The 16,779-nt window shown below is 37.4% G+C and overlaps 1 protein-coding gene across 9 annotated transcripts in view; it reads right to left on the bottom strand.

The window, feature by feature from the left end:
• Positions 1-16,779, bottom strand: part of LOC122974961 (filamin-C-like) — a 74,805-nt gene that overhangs the window by 14,645 nt on the left and 43,381 nt on the right. For 3 of the 9 annotated variants that reach the window (XM_044343062.1, XM_044343067.1, XM_044343065.1), the window contains 14 exons: positions 16,109-16,282; positions 12,026-12,188; positions 11,766-11,926; positions 11,420-11,587; positions 10,336-10,459; positions 10,101-10,257; positions 8,890-9,006; positions 7,206-7,395; positions 7,097-7,120; positions 6,428-6,675; positions 4,678-4,770; positions 2,109-2,208; positions 1,150-1,290; positions 829-957 (listed from right to left, as the gene is read on the bottom strand). In XM_044343062.1, coding sequence (XP_044198997.1) covers positions 829-957; positions 1,150-1,290; positions 2,109-2,208; positions 4,678-4,770; positions 6,428-6,675; positions 7,097-7,120; positions 7,206-7,395; positions 8,890-9,006; positions 10,101-10,257; positions 10,336-10,459; positions 11,420-11,587; positions 11,766-11,926; positions 12,026-12,188; positions 16,109-16,282 — 1,989 coding nt within the window. The remainder of the gene's footprint in view (positions 1-828; positions 958-1,149; positions 1,291-2,108; positions 2,209-4,677; positions 4,771-6,427; positions 6,676-7,096; positions 7,121-7,205; positions 7,396-8,889; positions 9,007-10,100; positions 10,258-10,335; positions 10,460-11,419; positions 11,588-11,765; positions 11,927-12,025; positions 12,189-16,108; positions 16,283-16,779) is intronic. The other 6 variants (XM_044343064.1, XM_044343066.1, XM_044343070.1 and 3 more) reach the window with 3 other exon arrangements.

Raw genomic sequence — 16,779 nt, 5'->3', positions numbered from 1 at the left:
GTAGACTTTAGTGGCATCTAGCATAACGGACTTCGCAGAAATGAAAATATAATATTGAGAAGTATGTTTTAATTTGTGTTTAATCACCTGAGAATAAGAATCGTTGTGTTTTCATTCATTTAGCCCAGAATGGACAACCAAACACTGGCTCCAAAGAGGGCCTTTCATGTTTCACGTCCACCGTAGTGAACAAATTAATACAGGTAAAGGTTGAAAATATTGGGGGATGAGATGATTCAACATAATATGCTTTATTTTCCTAAATTGAACTGCAAATGGCTAATGAGTTTTGGAAATAGGAAATCAAACTCAATTTAATACTGAAAAAATGTTTGTGCATTCAACCTGCCCAAAGGCCCCTGTAAATTGGTATCGATGATCAAAATAGGCATTACTTTTTTATTTGAGTGAATCAAAATAAAAAATTTAATTGAAAATGAAATGCATGTTGTTTGATATTGTACTTTAAAAATGAAATGTTATGTTTACTTTTTGTTGGATGATACTGAAACTAGTATTGACGTATAGTGTTCTCAAAGTATTCAGACAATTCATAATGCTGTGTACTGTTTTTTGTAAACATGTTTTACTTCCTTTTTTTTGGTTTAGGAAAATACAGAAAATGTATGCAGCAATGACTGTGTTCCTTTGAAATATTAAATATAAATACAGGAAAAAATTAAAAAAAAAACATTTTAAAAAATACATTTTTTCCACTATAAAAGAAACAACAATGAATGTAATTTAATTTAAGTGACAGAGAGCTAAAAGCTTCCTGACTGTGTTATAAATTACTACCAGTCAGAGTATGTTTTGTGGAATCGATACCTTCTCCGGCGTCTTTAGTAACGATAGTGAAGGTAGCTGGTCTGTTCACCGTGCCATGGCTCAGACCAGGACCATATGCTGTCACATGACCACTGTTGATGGCATCAACGTAGAACTGGAGAGGACTTCCTGTAACAGAGGAGTTTGATAAAGCACAGCTGGGTTCAACACAGGAGCTGATTCATCCTGAAGTCAAACTTTTTGCTGATGACACTCTACTTTCTGCTTCAAAAGACCTTAAATGTGGATTAAACCTTGATGTTGCAGTCAAGCCAAAACAAAAATAAAACCATATGATGTGAATACATGTTGGGGTGTTACCTGGGATGTGGTTGCCATCATATTTGATGTCCATCTCATGCAGACCTCTTTCAGTCGGAGAGTATTTCACAGTGACGGTGCCGTCCTTGTTGTCGGTAATATGAGGACAGGCAGTTCGACCAGAGGGCATTCGCACTTCACCTGCAGCACAAAGACAGAGGAGAGATTCAGAGTGGACACAGCCCTGCTTTAAAGCTTTAGTGGAGACGTATAGTTTAAGGTACAGGTGAGACAATGCAAAATGATCCATAGGAGAGTTCTTTGTATCAGCTTTTATCTTCCTGCCTCTCCTGCAGAAGTGTTTGAATTGATGTATACTATATGTAGCTAAATGTGTGTTTTTATAATATGGGAATGTGTTTGTGTACATATCAAATTATTAAAACAGATTAAAATATTAATAATAACAATAAAATCTCCAGTGGCTCAAAAATCCAACTGAGGGAACAAGTAGAACAACACATTTTTTGGATGGACGGGGGCTTTAACTAATCATCGATAACATTATCAGGCTAAAAACGATCCTGTCACACAGTTAGCTTGATTCTTGGTTTAAACACAGTAAAGGTTTATTTTTGTTAATCTTGGATGAAGTCTTGAATTGGACAGTATCCATGATTGGCTAGCATGTTACCGTGGTTACAGACGACACTCCTTTACTGCAGCAGGAGATATTTTATACAATTTACACTAATGATACAAACTTTGATACATGTTTTTAAATGGCAGATCTTCTGTAAAATATCATACTTTCCATGTTCTCTGGTTCATTTAGTCTTATTGTTATTTTATTATATAATCTATTTTATCATATATAGGCGTTTAACTCTTTATTGTAAAAAAATAAATCACACTAACACAGCTGTCTGATTCCTGGAGGAAAATAACCAACCAACTTAACTCAGAGCTTAGTCGAGTTTTCATCTGTGAACGTTTCTCTGAAAGACAAACAAACTCACCTGTGATCTCTCCTTTCTGCACAGTGAAGGGAATGACCAGACTGAAGGGGCGGAGCACAGGATCCATCCCGTCCACGGGGCTGATGGGATCATCGGTGGCCTGAAACCAGAGCCAGAGAGGAGGAGTGTTAGTGTCCTCATGCTGGTAGACGTGCCAGAGAGAGGAGGGAGGAAGAGGAGGAATCACAGCATGATGAAGACAGAGACAGATGATACACTGTTCTACTGAGGATTTAAACCAGTCTTAAACAGCACAGTGGAAGCTCAGGCCTATATGCTTTCTTTTAATTCATTGTATCTGATGTTTCATCAAGTGCTAACAGAGTTACAACTTTTTTTAACACTCATTCAGCTAAAAATGACACATAAGTGAATATGTGTTCTGTGTTGCAGAACATATGTCTATGAAATGTATTTTATTGTTTATCCACACAGGATCAACAGCGGCCTGCTTCATTTATGGTTGATTCAAAGTTCTGTTGTTGCGTTAGAAGAAAATGGCATCGACACACCATCTCTGTTGGACCGTCACCTATTTGTGTTTGTGAAAAACAAGTCTGTTCTGGTTCAACAAGCTAAAAGAATTAAGAATTAAGGATTCACACTTGAAAATGTCATTTCTGGTAGGTTTATTAGACTTGGTTTCTACATCATGCACTGTTCAAATAGCATGATACAACCATGGTTTTAATGCCTCTCCTGGTGTATATTCATTGTGATATACGTGAGCCTTTAGTTTATTTTGTTATCTACATTAGATTTGTGATAAATGATTTAGAAGTTTTGATGTAAATGATGAAAGTAAAAAAATTCAGCTTTCATAAGAATGCAAAATATCTTTGCTGGAGGGTCGGATTTGGCTGCTATTTGCCCACCGTTTCCTATTTAGGGTTACAGTTGTTTTTGGTCCGACTACAATTGCTGTGTTCAGAGGCCCACTCCATGAAAGTGATTTGCGAACACAGATCACAAAATGTCCTGTTTCGCAAATGTTCGTCACTCTCAAATTGCAGATACATTTGTGAGTCCTGTGGTCCCCTCGCACTCTGTTCATGAGTCGCAAATCTGGTGTTTCTTTTGTTAAGTTAAGTGACTTAAAATTAACACAAAAGGAAATGATCACATGTTACAAGTCGGACCAACCAAAACCAACCAAAGTTCCATCAAACCCACTGAACTACACAGACAGGAAAACACCCTGAAACAAGTCCAGTAACAGCTGCCAGGTTTGAATCACTGCCTGACACTCTTTTCACTTACTATTTACTTAACATAATAATAATAATAATAATAATAATAATAATAATAATAATAATAATAATAATAATAATAATAATAATAATATAAAGCACTTTTCAAAACCCATGTTACAAAGCACTGTATAAATATAGGACATGTCCCCTTTTAACCTTTTGTCATTCCTTATTCTCTTAATAAAAAATTTAATTTTATTATTGTTATTACTGTACATTTTCTCCATCCTGTTGATTGTGAGGATGTCAGTGATGTGTGATTTTGGGTTACAGTATATACAGTAAATAGAAACTGACTTGACACTTTGCACAACTCGTCATACAGTGGAGTTATAAATCAGCATTTATAAATATCATATTATCATAAGAGCACTCCTTTCCAGCACAGAAACAAATATTTCTGCAGTTGCAGATATTTAATGTGTTTTACCCTGCAAGTTTTAGTGTCATTTTTTGTTTCACAATGAATCTTGGCTCATAAAAACATCTTTTCTAACTATCTCTATCTCTGGATATCACATCAAACAGCAACATGTTTGTTTTAATGTTGTTAACAATTTTTTTGGTTTAAACTAAGCTTCATTTACTTCAAGATCAGCACACATTACTTCAGATATTCAAAAACTAGATGATACTGTGTAGATGATAAACATTTATCTGAAATCTGACTGTTGGTTATATTATTTATTGTGTCATGCACATACAAGTGTCCATAACACATGGAGAGCATACCAGCAGTGGTGACACATGTCTGTCCCAAACTCGACTTATCAAATCTGCCATAAGAAAGGTTCCCTTGCTAAAACACAGCATGTAATTTAGGTTTGTACCAACCATCAACAAACCATCTTTCCTAATATCTACACAGTAATGAACAACTTGTGCTGAGCAGCATAAATATTAAACTGTAATCTATTTTGCGAAATAAGAAATAAAGATTTCACCTCACTAATCCGTGGACGTTCACGCAAAATGTCCCAGTTCAACATCTTCCTACTGAGCTGCTGTTCAGCCAAACTCACAAATCTGTTCCAGAGTTGAATCATATCAAATTCATGCCATCCCATAATGACCACTGAGGATAAAACTGGTGTGAGCTGTTAGTTGGTAAAAGTGAGCAGACAGTGCAGATGAAACATGCAGCAGATAGAAAATCAATGAGTGAATCTGGGTTGTAATTGACTTTGTAGGTCTGTTAAAGCTGCAATCAAGTATTCGAGTGATAAAGAGTGAAAAGAGGACAGAGTGATGGTGTGCAGAGCAGCACATTAACAGTAATATGTATTTAGTGTGATACAGGTGTTTAACATGTATACCCAGTGAGGGGAGAAGCCCACATAGGGGGTGTACGGCTGCTGTAACTGAAGCTTGTCACATGGTTCCTCTATTATTGGGACGGTATCAGTGGCCTGACAGGGGAGAAGGTACAACCTTTAGGGAACACACAAACACACACACAACTCCATGCACAAACACAATTCATATGTCTTACTATTAATGTAATGAAGCTTTTCATGTCTGCCAGAAGAAACACAGTCTCTGCAGTTTCTTCAGTTTTTTGACTGTATCACACTTTTTGTTGGCTAACGTAGATTCACGTAAATTATTTAATTTAATAAATCCAGGTCAGGAATCAAACAGACATCTGTGTCATCAGATGTCTTCAACAGCACCTCCAGGAAAACAAAGGCAACAGCAAATGTTTGCAATACTCTTCCTGAGCTACATATTGCATTTTCGTTAAAATCTACTCAGATATGTGGTCATAAATAAGGTTTTTTATTGATTAACTCTAATTGTTTTATAGTGTTTTACTTTAAATTAGTTGTTTTACAAATTTATACTGACATTGATAAAATGTCAGTGTTGATTAACGTGCACTGTCCACTATAAATAAACAAATAAATAAAGTAAATAAATATTCCCTCCATCTGAGAGCAATCAGAGAGTCTGAGGTGTGCTGCAGCTACACAAACATGGTGGGTGGGCAGGAACGTCTGCAGCAATCACATTTTATAAGTTATTCCATATTCATACATAAAGATATTCATGCCACCATATTTTATGAATTTTAAGAAGCAATTACCCAAAAATCCCCATAAACCATCAGCGTATTCATTAATTTACCTCAAAACTTTTGATGAACCTCTGGGACAGATTAAGGGGTATGTTGTGTCTCTATCTGCTTCTATAAAACAAAATCTTGTCTTTTTACCATTTCTTTGTTCTTAAGTGTTTTTGCTTATTTGATTTTATTATTCTATTTTCATATTTTATCCTATTTTTGTATTCATCCTTATTTTACTGTTTTACTGTAAATAAGACTTTGTTTTTTATGTTAAGAACTTTGCATTTTATGTATGAACTGTACCATAGAAATAAACTTTATTACTATAATTAAATAGCAATGCCCTTTAAAAAACCCTTAATATATAATTATCCATTAATTCATCCTAAATCTATTTAAAAATATCTCAATACTGAATAAGAATCTCTTAAAATCTTGTTGCAAATGAAAATATTTCACATAAACCAAAAATCCATTAATTAATGGCTTTGAAATAAAGGTGCTTTGAAGGAGTTTCAAATTGATAGAGAAATTAGCGGATATTTGGCAAAAACAACCAAACAGTTTGATTTCAGATGGAAGCATTTTGTGTTTTTTCAGGGGTAAATTAAGGATCAATTGAAGGTATTTTAACTGACTGATGTTTGATAGTGACGACTGGCAGACATGAAACTGACATTCTGCTAATTTTCAGTTATAATGAGAAACACACCAAGCTTTACAATGTGCATGTAATAAATTATAATGCTGTTAAACATTTGTTGTTAATTCTTTGATTAGCGTATTGATCTAATGGTTCCCAGCCCCTCTGGCTTGTCTGGCTGGCCCAATGAACTGATCAACTGAAGACTGATTTGTTTCCAGTTTTATTGATTTTTAAAGAACTGAAGAGGTTAAAGTATCCCTAATAATGCAAATATTGGAGGAAAGTGAACAGGTTGGGAACCACTGACCTCCACTACAAACTAAACCAGTCACCGTGCCGCGTCGTCACTCACCACCACGTGGAACGGGCTGTTGGGAATGTGTTCCCCTCCAAACCGGATGGTGATCACGTACTTCCCCGGCTCTGGAGCCGTGTAGTAAATATCAAACGTGCCGTCGGCGTTCTCCACCACGTCCACGTCCAGCTCCGCTCCATCAGGGGTCGACACCTTGCAGGTGACTTTACCTTTCCCAGCAGCCTTTGCGTCGACGGTGATGACCGTCTCCTCTCCGATCTGGATGGTCGGGCCGAGACCTGATCCTGACAAGATGAACAACAAGTTAATAAATGTTTGTAACTAACTATAAAGTAGCTGTCAGCAGATATAAACAGTAGTGGAAGAAGTACTCAGATCATTTACTTTAGTAAAAGTACCAGTACAGCAAAGTAAAAGTACTCCATTACAAGTAAAAGTCCTGCTACAGTTAAAGTACATAAGTATTATGAGCTTGATGTAGCTAAAGTGTTACAGTAAAAGTAGTGGTTTGGTCCCTCTGACTGATATATTATTATATATTTTCCTCTGAAATGTAGTGGAGTGGAAGTATAAAGTAGCATCAATTGGAAGTACTCATGTAAAGTACAAGTGCCTCAAAATTGTACTTAAGTACAGTACTTGAGTAAATGTACTTAGTTACTTTCTTCCGCTGCTTCAGTATAATCAGAGGTTAAGTTCACTCACCTAGTCCATGTCCTCCTATCGATACTGTAAGAAAACAGAAAGAGAAATTTTGGGTGATCACAGTTTTTCGTCTGATTGGTCAAAAGAGGAGTGGTGGGCGGAGTCTGACCTGTGACCAGACACTTGCTGGCGTCTCCAGAGGGCAGGGCGTGGATGCGGTAGGGAGAGTACGGGATCTCGTCTCCTCCGTACTTGATGGTGATGGTGTAGCGTCCCGTCATGTCGGGGACGTAGGACACCGTGTACGTCCCGTCCCGGTTGTCCCGGATGTTTGCCTTCTTGGGTTTTCCTTCGGGATCCTGCAAGCACGTGGACACAAGATAAGAGGCATGTTCCAGTTTGTGTTCACATGTACGTCAACATATCCTGCTAAGTATTAAAGAACTGCACACCACAGGTCTCCTACCAGGCGTCATCTTTACTATTTTAAAGTGGATCTGAGTTTTTTTCTTCAGCTCATAGTTGACTTTTGAGTGAAAAGGAAGTCAAAAACTGTCATAATCATAAACTGTTTTCCAGAAAGACATTTTTGAAGCAAAAATGCAGAAAATTTGCTTCTCAAATATGAGAATCTGAAGCTTTTTGTAATCATACATAATAATGAACTAAATGTCTCGTCTGATATTTTGGACTGTCGGTCAGACAACAAAAGATATTTGAAGACATCGCCTGGAGTTTTAGGAAATTATTACATTTTTTACTATTTTCCAACAATTTATAGACAAAATAATCAAGACGATAATCAGCAGATTCATCAAAAATGAAAATAATCATTAGTAGTCTCCAATAACAGTCATGTGAATCAGCTGTTAGGATGTACAGACAACTATCACTCAATTACTTTGATAATGAAGAAAACTAAAAAATGTGATGATTCTCAGGCAGGTTCTGCAGCATCTTTTTCCTCTGATTTCTAAGTGGATTTATGGAGGTTTATTGACGAAGGAGATAATGTACTAATATTTGGTTTGCACATAACGGCCCGGCATGTTGTTCAGCTTGTGCTCTGTGGCATTTAATACTGCAAACTATGCTTCCACCTTGACAAAAATGTGGTTTTGTCGAGATAAGGAAGAACATTCTCCACCTAAGGTTTGAGACCAGTGGTGTTCACAGCACTCACATGTTCTGATCATCTGATCTGATCTGTTCTACATGAATCACACAGGATCTAACTCTACTCACTGCAGCAGAGGAGGGATGGATGGAGGGTAGGAACTAGTAGAACTGAAAACCACATGTGCCTGTTAGCTCATTATTAGCCAAACTGAATGGAGGTCAGTCCACGTGTAGACCAGGTAGAAGGGGGGGGAGAGGGGAGGAGGGGGGGGGGGTTATACTGTAAAACATTTAAATCTGCTCTTTTTCCAGTTTAATTCACACTTACAGTATAGGCGTGTGCATTTACAGTAGAGACAGACAAATGTGCTTAATGATTTTTACCAGCTGATATTAGATTTCATCATTTACACTCTGACAACACCAACATTTGGTATTTGGTGACATTTGGTACTTGATGTTTAGGCCTTTTAGTTATTTTCCACCTCTGAAAATAAAGTATTACCCAGAATTTATTCCCTGAAAAATCTATTTCCTATATGAGATTTACAGGGAGGACGATGCAGATAAACGGGACGAGGCTCACAGTTCTGTGGTTATTCCCTCTGAAAGTCATTATTCAAATCTATGTGAAAGCAGGACTAGAATAATTAAAGGAAGGTAACAAGAGGGAGAGGGGAGACATGAGACGAGGTGAAGGAGGGAGGTGGGAGAAGAAACAGTGCAGGCCTTACACAGCCTCTCTTAAGAATACGGAAGGGGATGGTTCCCTTTACTATATGAGTCTCCCAAACCCTCCTGCCCCAGTCCTCCACAAACACAGAGGCCTCGCGCCTGCACCCATCTGGACCCTGCAGCAACAGCAACAAGCCTCATGGGTGGCACAGGAAGTCACATGGAGAGTTTGTTTCAGGGGTTAAAAGAGTCAGTAAGACAGAAACAGAAACCTGAAAGTCCCTGTGATACATTATGTGCTGGAAGCTTTAATACTTTTTGGAATAATTGGCAAATATTGTACTTTCTACTCCACTACATTTATTTGACAGCTTTAGTAACTTTTCAGATGAAGATTTGACACAATGGATAATATAACAAGCTTTTAAAATACAACACATTGTTAAAGATGAAACCAGTGGTTTCCAACCTTTTTGGCTTTTGACGTCTTACAAAAAGCAGTGTGTAGTCGGGGTCACATTTCACATGTCTATGAGTTGTTAACAGCTCCACCAAATAGTGATTTTTCCCTCTAAACTTCTCACATGCTTTCATTTCAATAAATGTTCAAATGATCCAATATTTCAGCAAAAATCAAAGATTAGAGAAAAAGTCCAAAAACTGAAAACAGATTTGTGTATCAGAACTTTGTTTTTTCTTCTTTCCTCTCCCATTAATCATCTCACCACCCCTCAGATTTATCTGCTGACCCTTTGGAGGGGCCCCGACCCCTAGGTTGGGAACCTCTGGACTAGACTAGTTTACTGTATATAAAGTAGTGTAAACTAGCTCCACCTCCAGCAGCTACAACAGTAACATGCTGCTCTAACACTGATGCTTCACTATTAATAATCCAATGATGTCATGTATAAATAAAATAAAGTATAAATATTTACTGCAATAGTATTAGTATTTTATATATTTTATAGTATTTTCTACATTTCTGTATTGGTACTTTTACTTAAGTAAAGGATCTGAACAGTTCTTCCACCATTGTTGGCAAACCACTTTGGCCATCAGACTGACCAGGAACATGCTATAGGTAGCTAGTAACATCCTGTTCTTAGCCTGCCAAAATAGCTTGCCAAGATAGCTGGCTTGCTTCCAGTTAGTTAACTACCAGTTAGCTAGCTACCAAGCTAACTTAACATCATCAGTAACAGCCAGAGAACTGTCAAATTCAAAGTCTAACCCTAAGCTAATATTTGTGAGTCTTGAATGTGTGACTCACCAGTATCTGAACAGTGAGCAGTCCCTCTCCAGCGTCTCTGGCATCGATGGTGAACTCCACCGGCAAACTGGCGGGAACCCCAGATGCATTCAGACCTGGACCACTGGCTCGAACCTTACTGGCATCATGAGCCGGTAACGTCTTGATCTTAAAGGGACTGAAAGGTTTGAAAAGTTAGACAACATCAACTTTGATGATCATGACTTTCTTGTGCGCTTATCTCTTTAGCTCTTACCTGCGAGGAACCTCCTGGTCGGCGTACTTCACACACACTGTATACGGGCCATCGTTGGCAGGAGTATAGTTGACTGTGTGAGTACCGTCACCATTGTCGGTAATGCTGACAGGCTCAGCCACACCTGAGAATCAACCAGAAGAGTTTCAACTGAAGTTTTATCAGAGCAAGTTTGAGTTTCAGACTTTTAGACTGAAGTTACCAAGTGAAGAACATTTAGTCGGTCCTCCACTTCTGCAAGGAACTGGTTCAGAATTAGTGTGTGTATGTATAGTGAGTATATATTAAGTTAAGATCTCAGTATGCTTCAAACAAAGTTCTTGCTGGATTGCCCAACAGCGTCTGAACCCTCCTTGCTGATGGCAGAATAGGATGGCAATCTAAAGAACTCTTCATGGAGCCAAATGATCAGCAATGTTCAAAGGAATCTGCAGGTATACCTGTTTTTGCATGGCTTTTATCTGCTTTTTGCAGATTTGTCCAAATAGCAAACTACGGTGCCAAAATGCAAAGGCAACTCCTGCATGGATAAGGACGCAAGTATGTTTGATTAATAGTTGTGGACATGCTTTCCATGCTGTTAGCCAAAACAAAATGGTTTATACTCTGTACAGTTGCCATCTAACCAACTGTCCAACAACGTTTGAAAATTTTTGGAACTTTCCAAAACAAACAATACAACAGTCATGCCCACTTTGCAGAGTGATTGATCATGTGTTTGGTGGAATGAAAGTAGTGTGGGCTTGTGCACAAAAATGGGGGCGTCTGATAACAGCCTCACATCTTAAATGTGTTGCCTTTTTGTTAATGTATGTATTTTTGTTCCATAAAGGTGTATGACTTGCTTATGATGTACTCACTGCTTCAGCAAATGTGGGTCGCTCCGCAATAAACAAACAAACACAGGACTGACCCTAAACTACAATAAACATATATATTGTATGAGGTTACTATTAGCAAAGCTAGCACTTTGGATCAGAGTATTAACATTTACCTGTACACACATTTGGAAATAACTGAATACCAAATTATATGAAGACAGATCAGGGTAAGTACATTTTGGTCATATGTTCTCTGTTCTCACCTGTAGGGCCGTAGAGCTGGACCTCCAGGGGGGCCACTCCAGCCTTGCTGCTGTCCACAGTGAAGGTCTGAGGGACATGAGCTCGGACTCCACTTCCCAGGCCAGGACCTGAACACTTCACTTTACTGGGATCCACCAGCTCTCTCACTGGAACCCGGAATGGACTTCCTGCACATTCAGAGGTGGACAGACATTCGTTTTTTCAGTTATTTGTACGTGAAATAGATACAGAACTAATCAAATCTAACCCTGCATATCAGAGCCCTGGGTGTTGGGTTTGTTTTTCGTTTGTTTGGTGTAATGGTCTTTAATGATTTGTCATGATTGGAGGGTTTAGATCCAGCACCTGGGATCGGCAGGCCTCCAAAGGTGATGTTGACGTCATACTCTCCAGAAGTGAAGGGGATGTACTCCACACTGCAGCTGCCATCTTTGTTATCCTTACATGACATCTTTGCCTCTGATGGACCCTCAATGGCCAGGCCAAGACCCCCAGTGCCAGCACCCCTGAGAAGAGAGGGACATAAGTATGAATGGACTGCATTAAATGCAAAACTATCTGAAACATTCAGCTCTAAAACTGAATCCAGTCATGTTATAAATCACCTGGTCTCCACAGTAAAACGGTTCGGTTTGTTGACCAGTCCTTCCTCCAGACCAGGACCATAAGCTCGAACTCGACTGGGATCACAACCTTCTGTCACTGACACCTTGAACGGACTCTTTGGCACGGCGACCTCATCATACAACACTTCAATCAGATGCAAACCTACAATGAGACAGAGAGAGACGTCACCATAAATAAGAGAAAAGTTCAATGCAACACGCATGTAAGACTTTCCTCCAGTAAACAGATTAAGAGAAAAGGAAGATTTCAGTCTCAGTTAATATAACTATTGTAAGCTTTACTTTTCAGCCAAGCTAACAGCATGGATAAACACGCTAGCATTCATGCTGACATCAGCATTTAGCATAAACATACAAATGTTAGCATTCGGCTCAGAGCACAATTGTGCCTACATATGGTTGGTTTAACATGAAACATTTAGCATTATTTGGACCACTAGTTAAACAAAATTGTTGAGAGCTAGCTTTAAAGCTAGTCTGATCAGATCTGCAATTATGATGGTTGGCTTTTGGAATAAAATCAGTAAATTTCAGTGGAGTTGCTGCTATCTTTGCATTCCCTCATGACAAGTTTGGCAGTGTTTTCTCGTAGAGTCCAACTTGAAGAGCAAATCTGTGTCATTGCCAGGATTTTAAAAAACACTTGGTCATGAGTCCAAAAACTTCTTCTGCAAATCTCCGCTATAGTCTAAATGTTGTTTCTCTGTAGCGCCAGTCAGTATGTTTGCAATTTACCTTGCTTTTTTTATGTTTGTCTGTTTGCATAAAACTGTCAAATTTTAAGATATTTAAGAAAAAAAAATCAAAACCAGCTTTTAAAAATCTATTTTAAAAGTTAGGGTTAGGGTAGCATGTTGGGTTGTTCGGAAAGCAGTCACTACATTTACAGTCACAATTATTTAGAATAAATTCTACTTTGTCACTTACTGAACCGATTAGGCACTTTTGAGGCTGCATTATGTAATGCTTTATTTATCAGTGGAAAGCTGATACTAAGTACGTTACAAAAACACCTCATTTCACTTTTAGACATTCACACTTTGAGTTTCCCATCATAACCACAGTTATGAAAATGTATTTATGTAGCACAGTTCATACAATGGAACCAATTCAAAGTGCTTCACATAAAAACAGATTAATACACTGATAAAATACAGGAATAAATTAAGAATGAAGAGAAAAAACAGCAATTAAAGAGAAAAAAGAAAACAAAACAAACAAAACAAACAAAAGAAAACAAAAAACTGATGTGCTAATTAAAAGCCAGCTAAAGAGATACGTGTTCAGCTTAGCTTTTAAAGGACACTGCTGAGATTGCCTGTTTGTGGCTGGTCAGCTGTTAAGAATATTACATGTTTACTCATCTTCCCTCCCCGCTGTGCAGGGATTTGAACCAGCAACCTTTCAGTCACAAACTCATAGAGTGTGTTTGTTAAAATTGTTTGTGAGTGTGTTTCATTAAAATTCCTGTTCGACTGAGTATTTCTGTCCCACAATGCAATGGGCTCCCACATGTCACACATTACTATCAGTGGAAAACCATCTGCTGTGAGCAGACAAGCTGCAGCTAATAATAACATCCTCCCTCCTCACTCTGCTGCTCTGTTCCTCGCTGAGCATTTAGAAGACTGACCGCACTCATTAACTTCCCTCTACACCTGTGGTTCCCGACCTTTTTCCTTAAGGGACCCTTTTTCTATACCTGAGTAAACTGATGACTGCTGGTGAAGTGATATATTTATGGGTATTTAATATTATATTCAAAGAATAACAATAACAGCACAGAACAACTGATAAACTGTACAATGAATCTAAATAGTGATGCAATAACTGCAGAAAGCTTGTGTAAGTTCAAAACCTTTCCCTATGAATACTGCATCAGAGATGAACTTTCCTGATTTTTTAAAGTTTTAATACAATTCTCTGTCTGTATTTTATATATATATATATATATACACATATATATATATTTTATTATATATATATATATATATATATATTTAACTATCATACATTCTTAATAGGCTTCTTTCCAACAAATTTGTTGTTTTCTTCTCCCTGAAGCTTAGTCATTGTTCTATTAGCTCTTTGGTTGTTTTAACTTTTCTAATGCAGGACAAAGCTGTTAGCAAAGTGAAGTTCTGTAAATATAGCTTGTGTTCATGTCTTCACCACGTCCTTATCCCTGTTTATATCTTAAATAACAATATAACTTTAAAAAATCACAATTACATTTAGTCATATATATACACACATATACATATATATACATGTATATGTATAGTTTTCTTACACCCCTTTAAATCAAGAAAGCCTCGCAACCCCCCATGAAGCTTTGGCAACCCTTGACGTATTGTAGACTGTAAATTCTTATGGTGGTTGTTAATATGCAGTCAGAATTTGTGCATTAGTTTAGTAATATGCAGATGTGTTGGTGTAGATGAAGTATGCATGTGCACACTGTATGTTTATGGATGACTAAGCTTAACTGAGTGTATTATAATCATGTGTATACAGTATATAGTGTGAATACGTGTGTTGTACATGTGTGTGTGATGTAGGCTGATAGTATTCTGGTATTGTTTTATTGTGATTTTAAGATGGACTTTGGGGAGATTAGCCTTGAGCTAAAAGAGATCCACATAAACAAGTAAATAAACAAATTTATATGCAGTATATGTTACAGCACTTCTCCAGAGTCACTACTGTATTATCAGCATTTCATGTGTCTTCCATAAATCAAGGTGGTCTAATTTAAACAGTGACTCTGACATGTGTTGGTGTAAAAACTGGTGTGAGGTGTTAATGTTTTATCTCATTTAGATAGTTTTGGATATAACTCCTATCTACGGTCACTTGTCATATTGGTTCAATTTCTGTCAGTTTAATCTGTGTGTTAGCTTCAGTTTTGCTTTATACTGAATGGTTTGGAAGCTACTAAGGTTAGCTTGTCAGTGTGCACTATCATGTTAACATGCTGATGTACTTAGCATATCGGCATGCTTGAATCAGCATGTTATCATAGCTGAAATGTTTTACTTTAGTTTTTACAGAGTTTAATTGCGCTCAGCTGAGCTTTGAGCTGCATGTTAGCATGCTAAGGTTAGTCTGTTAGTGTGCTTTCATTAGCATGCTAACATTCCCACATCAAGTATGTCTGAGAGTTAACAAGCACATTAATAGATGTTAACATGTTGACGTCTACCATGTGGTGTTTAGCATAGTAAGTTAGCATTTTAACATGTGACACGTGGCAGTTGAAGCAAAATTATTTAACTTTTGAAAGAAGAAAATCTAACAAAATATTTAATTAAATACTATTAAAACAGCTTTTATCATTTAAATAAATTCAGGGGTGTTGCATCTACAGTCTTATTTGTCTGGTATGACCTGTAGCTCATGGTGGCTAATGTTTAGTATCTAATATTGGATATTAACATGCTGATTTCTACCATACAGTATTTAGCATGATAGCTTACTTAAGTTAACATGCTGCAGTAGTTATAATGGTAAATATATACATTTATATATTAAATATATATTTAATATAAAAATATATTTCCTTCAGGGTTTGCCATCATTATTTATTTAACAGATATTTGCAGTATCACAAACAGTTAATTTAAAGTCTTGATCAACTTGTCAGTGAAAGCAGGTATGAGTCTGTGTTTTTAATTTTGATGGCTGGGAAACACTAAAGTTTAAATTCAAATTGTTCCTAAAACACTGTTAGCAGCGTCTGTCATTAGCAGTTCACTGCTTTAACAGTCGTAAACATGATGACATCACTCTGCAGCTTCACAATTAAGTGTTTCGCCTCTTTCCTTTTACTGTGTTGGAGAGAAAACAGAAGCTTTATTCAGGCCACAGAGGACTTTATTTTAGCATTATGATGTGTTGCTTTGGAAAAACATCCATTAACAGCAGCAGACCTCCTGCTGGCAAGACTGACTGATTCCTGCAGTTTGCTGACTGAAGCACTTTCAGCTGAAACACGTCAACAGTCCAGCAGATTGTGTCACTGTCAGAGAATCAAAACATCACAACAGAGGAAAGCCTCACCGTCCTCGTATGGCGTGTACTCCACTCTGTATGTCCCGTCGCCCTTGTCCGTGATGTAGACGTCTGTGTTGGCGCCCGATGGATTGGCAACGCATGCTTTGATCTGACTGCCGCCGCTCTTATAGTGAGCTCGAGCGTCTACAATGAAATGTGTTGTGACTTCTCTCAGGAGTCCTGTAGAGGAGAAACAAACATGAAAATTAACACAAGAACAGAACTTTACCTCTAAATTATTTCTTAAAACGTAACTTTATAGTTTTATGTTTCCAGTTCCACAATGTTTTGTTTATTTTTACTGTTCTTGTTTCATTATGTTTTGGGTATTTTATTCTGTTTTATTCTTTATACCTGTAAACGCTGGATTTCACTTCACTGTGGCATTGATTTGTTTTATTTTTTTTTCCTTTGTGAAGGTGCTGTATAAATAAAATTTATTATTATTATTATCATAAAGCTTTTTATAAAGTCTGACTTTTACATGCCAAAGCAGAGTCACATCAGTGTGCTTCATTTAGCAGTTTCAATTAATAATATGAGAGAAACAGTGAGCAATGTGACACCTGCTTTGGCTTTTAAAAGCAGATATTTAGCATTCATTTTAGTGAAGTTTTGTAGGCGAAGCACACCTCTGAACTGCTTCTGTTGGTACAAAACAACAGTATGTTACTGAT

The sequence above is a fragment of the Thunnus albacares genome, chromosome 23 (assembly GCF_914725855.1).
Source record: "Thunnus albacares chromosome 23, fThuAlb1.1, whole genome shotgun sequence".
In the NCBI taxonomy this organism is placed as follows: Eukaryota; Metazoa; Chordata; class Actinopteri; order Scombriformes; family Scombridae; genus Thunnus; species Thunnus albacares.
This window is presented reverse-complemented; position numbering and strand designations above follow the sequence as displayed.